Raw genomic sequence first — 3,024 nt, forward strand, 5'->3', positions numbered from 1 at the left:
ACTAAAGCTTTGTGATCTAGTTGGAGTTTAATGGCGTCATCCATATACAGAAAAAACCACCACAAAAACTAATCGAAAACTATAGAGGGTTATAATAGGTATAAAGAAAAACAAACAGCAGCTGGTCTACCAAGTTTCCAAGACTAACGCCAACACTAGCAAACACACAGAGACAACAAAGACCATATCAAAAACAGATAACAACAACGCACAGAGCAAGGGCCTTAGAAAAAGAGAGAGGGAAAGAGACAAATATGCTTAGACAAGATAATTTATACTACGACGGCTATACATGTCATGGGCCATTTGTTCGAAATGAGAGTTAAAAACTTTTAAATTTTCGAAACGCAAAAATCTACCTTACAATGCTTTCATATAGATGATAATGATGATGGCTGGTTAATTTTTAATCCCCCCCTTTTAAATGGTTATAGTAATAACAAAGCGATCGACAGCAACAACAACCATGACGACGATCTTCATGATGTTAATGACGACCGCAACCACGGAAAGCTGAAATAAAACCACTTGTTGAACTTTCATTCTATATAAGAAGAGGAAAACAACAACAAAAACGCAAATTGAAATATAGAAATAACTAAAGCAAGCAAGTCTGTATACAGAGACACAAAGTCTTGTTGTCGTCCCTGGACTTTCCATAGAGTTGATAAAACGCTTTAAAAGCTTTTTAGATTTTTGTTCATACAAACGAAAGATCACCGTACAAAGTCGAACTTTAGTTGTTTATTTTATAATGATGATGACAACAATGATCGTGAGCCGAGCGAGCTAGCGTAGGCCTTAGAGAGCACAGGCCACAGAGCGAAGACCGATCGAATGAGTGATCGTTAAAAACGACTACAACTACTATGTGAGTAAGAAAGACAAACGCATTAACGTTGATTATTAGTCTCTGGCTGTTGTTAACTGGAAAAGGTTGTGTTTTTACTTAGCTGCTGCTGGTAGTGCTGACGCTGTCGTTGCCTCCAGTATTTTATACACTCTTACTTTAGACGTAGCCGTGTGATCGTGTTCAAAATTAACTGACGTCTTCTAACATCTAATAGTCATATCAAGCGTACATAGTAGTACCAAACAACTGTCATTTTATTCATTCGTTCGTACGTACGTTGTTTTTGCATTTGTATTCAAGAATATCTAGTTGTTGTTGTTGTTGTTGTTTTGACGACAGCAATCGCAGTGAAAAGTGTTTATTTTACTTGTAGTCTCTTGTGTATAAATTGAGTTTGAGTCAATTACAACAATATGGAAGCGAATTATACGCCGCACATTTATAATGAATACAAAACACGCAATATTTTAAGTCTGGCCGATCGTGTCGAAGTCATACGCGAATACGATAGTCATCTAACACGACCGAGTCTTCAAAGCTTGGCCCAGAAATTCGAATGTAGTTCGAAACAAATTAAAAATATTCTTTTAAATCGTGAAACAATTTTACAGCAATACAATAGCGGTGAAACGGGTCCACAAAAAGAATCACCCGGTCGTGATGATGGCTTACAAAAGAGACAAGAAAAGATTGCCTTTCTGGGTAAAGTTATGTATGAATACATACAAAGAGTATTATACTACAACTATAACATTGATGATGAGAAAGTGAGACAGAAAGCTTTACAGATTAAAGAATGTATAGCAGTGGAAAATTTCCAGCCCACCTATGCCTGGTTGGAGAATTTTAAAATGACTTATGGTATACCTGCCTTTGATTTACAATCATTGCGCAATAATATCGTGATAACAGAAACTAAGCGTCCACATTTAAGTGCCATTGATATGATACAATATGTCAGTCGCATGGAACAGGAGGAACAAGAGCAGAATCGTAGTAAATCCTTTACAAAACCCGATATCAATGGTAATGGTCGTTTAAGTTTAGGCAACAACAAAAACCACAGCCACAACAACAACAACAATCAACTTAATGGTCTAGAACCCAAGATTATCTATGAAATTGAAGATGAAGAACAGGATGAGGAGTTGCAAAAATTAAATTTCTCCGATTCACCACCCAAAGCTTCTATACAAAACAATTCTTCATCTCCTGCTATAAAATATACCACCAAACGACGAGCTTCTTCTCCATTTCCCGATATTGAATCTGTGGATGGGGCTCTTAAACATATCAAAGCTTTAGAGGAATATGCCATGCTACATGATAACTTTAGAGCTATAGGTTTATTAACGCAATTGGAGCAGATTTTCAAGAAACAAATGAAAAAGGATTGAAGTTTTTCCTCTCTATATAATTTCCTTAAACAAAAACACATTGTTTTAAATGTGTTTTTGTTGTTTATAATTTAAACATTCCTTGGATTTTTTAAAAATTATTTATATTTAGAATTAGATTATAGTTTTTTTAATTAATTTTTAGTCATTTTAATGTATAAGCATGTAAATATAAATTTTTGAAATAAAATGGACTTACCTATTTGCCCGAAAGTGTAAACTGTAAGTAGAAAAATAATAATTGGATATATTATACTGATTTTAAATTAAAAAAAATTAGGAAAGTATTTCTAATAGATTCTATATAAATTCTAAGTTTATTTTATATAAAATTATATAAACTAAATAATTTATAAGTGCTAGCTAGTTATCGTCTACAAGGAAAAGTGTATGTGTCATTATAATTTCCCGGTACTTAGGGTGAAGAACATATGTATGAGTCACAATTTCGTCTACAAACTGTATATATGTATGTATATTTTGAATTGTTAATGAACTTATCAAACTATTATGTGGGGTTGCTGTAGACTATTGACTAGACTAGAGACTAGACTAGAGACTAGACTGTAGACTAGACTATAGACTAGACTATAGACCAGACTATAGACTAGACTATAGACTAGACTATAGACCAGACTATAGACTAGACTATAGACTAGACTATAGACTAGACTATAGACTAGACTATAGACTAACTAGACTAGACTATAGACTAACTATAGACTAGACTATAGCTAGACTATAGACTAGACTATAGACTAGACTAGACTATAG

The 3,024-nt window shown here is 33.8% G+C and overlaps 1 protein-coding gene across 1 annotated transcript; it reads left to right on the forward strand.

Annotated features, from left to right (window-relative positions):
- Positions 1 to 914: 914 nt before the first annotated feature.
- LOC119606942 lies at positions 915 to 2,496 on the forward strand. The gene has a single exon (XM_037960615.1). The coding sequence runs from the start codon at positions 1,267 to 1,269 to the stop codon at positions 2,248 to 2,250; it is 984 nt and encodes a 327-aa protein (XP_037816543.1). The 5' UTR covers positions 915 to 1,266; the 3' UTR covers positions 2,251 to 2,496.
- The last annotated feature ends 528 nt before the right edge of the window (positions 2,497 to 3,024 follow it).

Source organism: Lucilia sericata, unplaced genomic scaffold, assembly GCF_015586225.1.
Source record: "Lucilia sericata isolate MDLA Ls3-8-SP2 unplaced genomic scaffold, ASM1558622v1 Contig000640F_arrow, whole genome shotgun sequence".
In the NCBI taxonomy this organism is placed as follows: Eukaryota; Metazoa; Arthropoda; class Insecta; order Diptera; family Calliphoridae; genus Lucilia; species Lucilia sericata.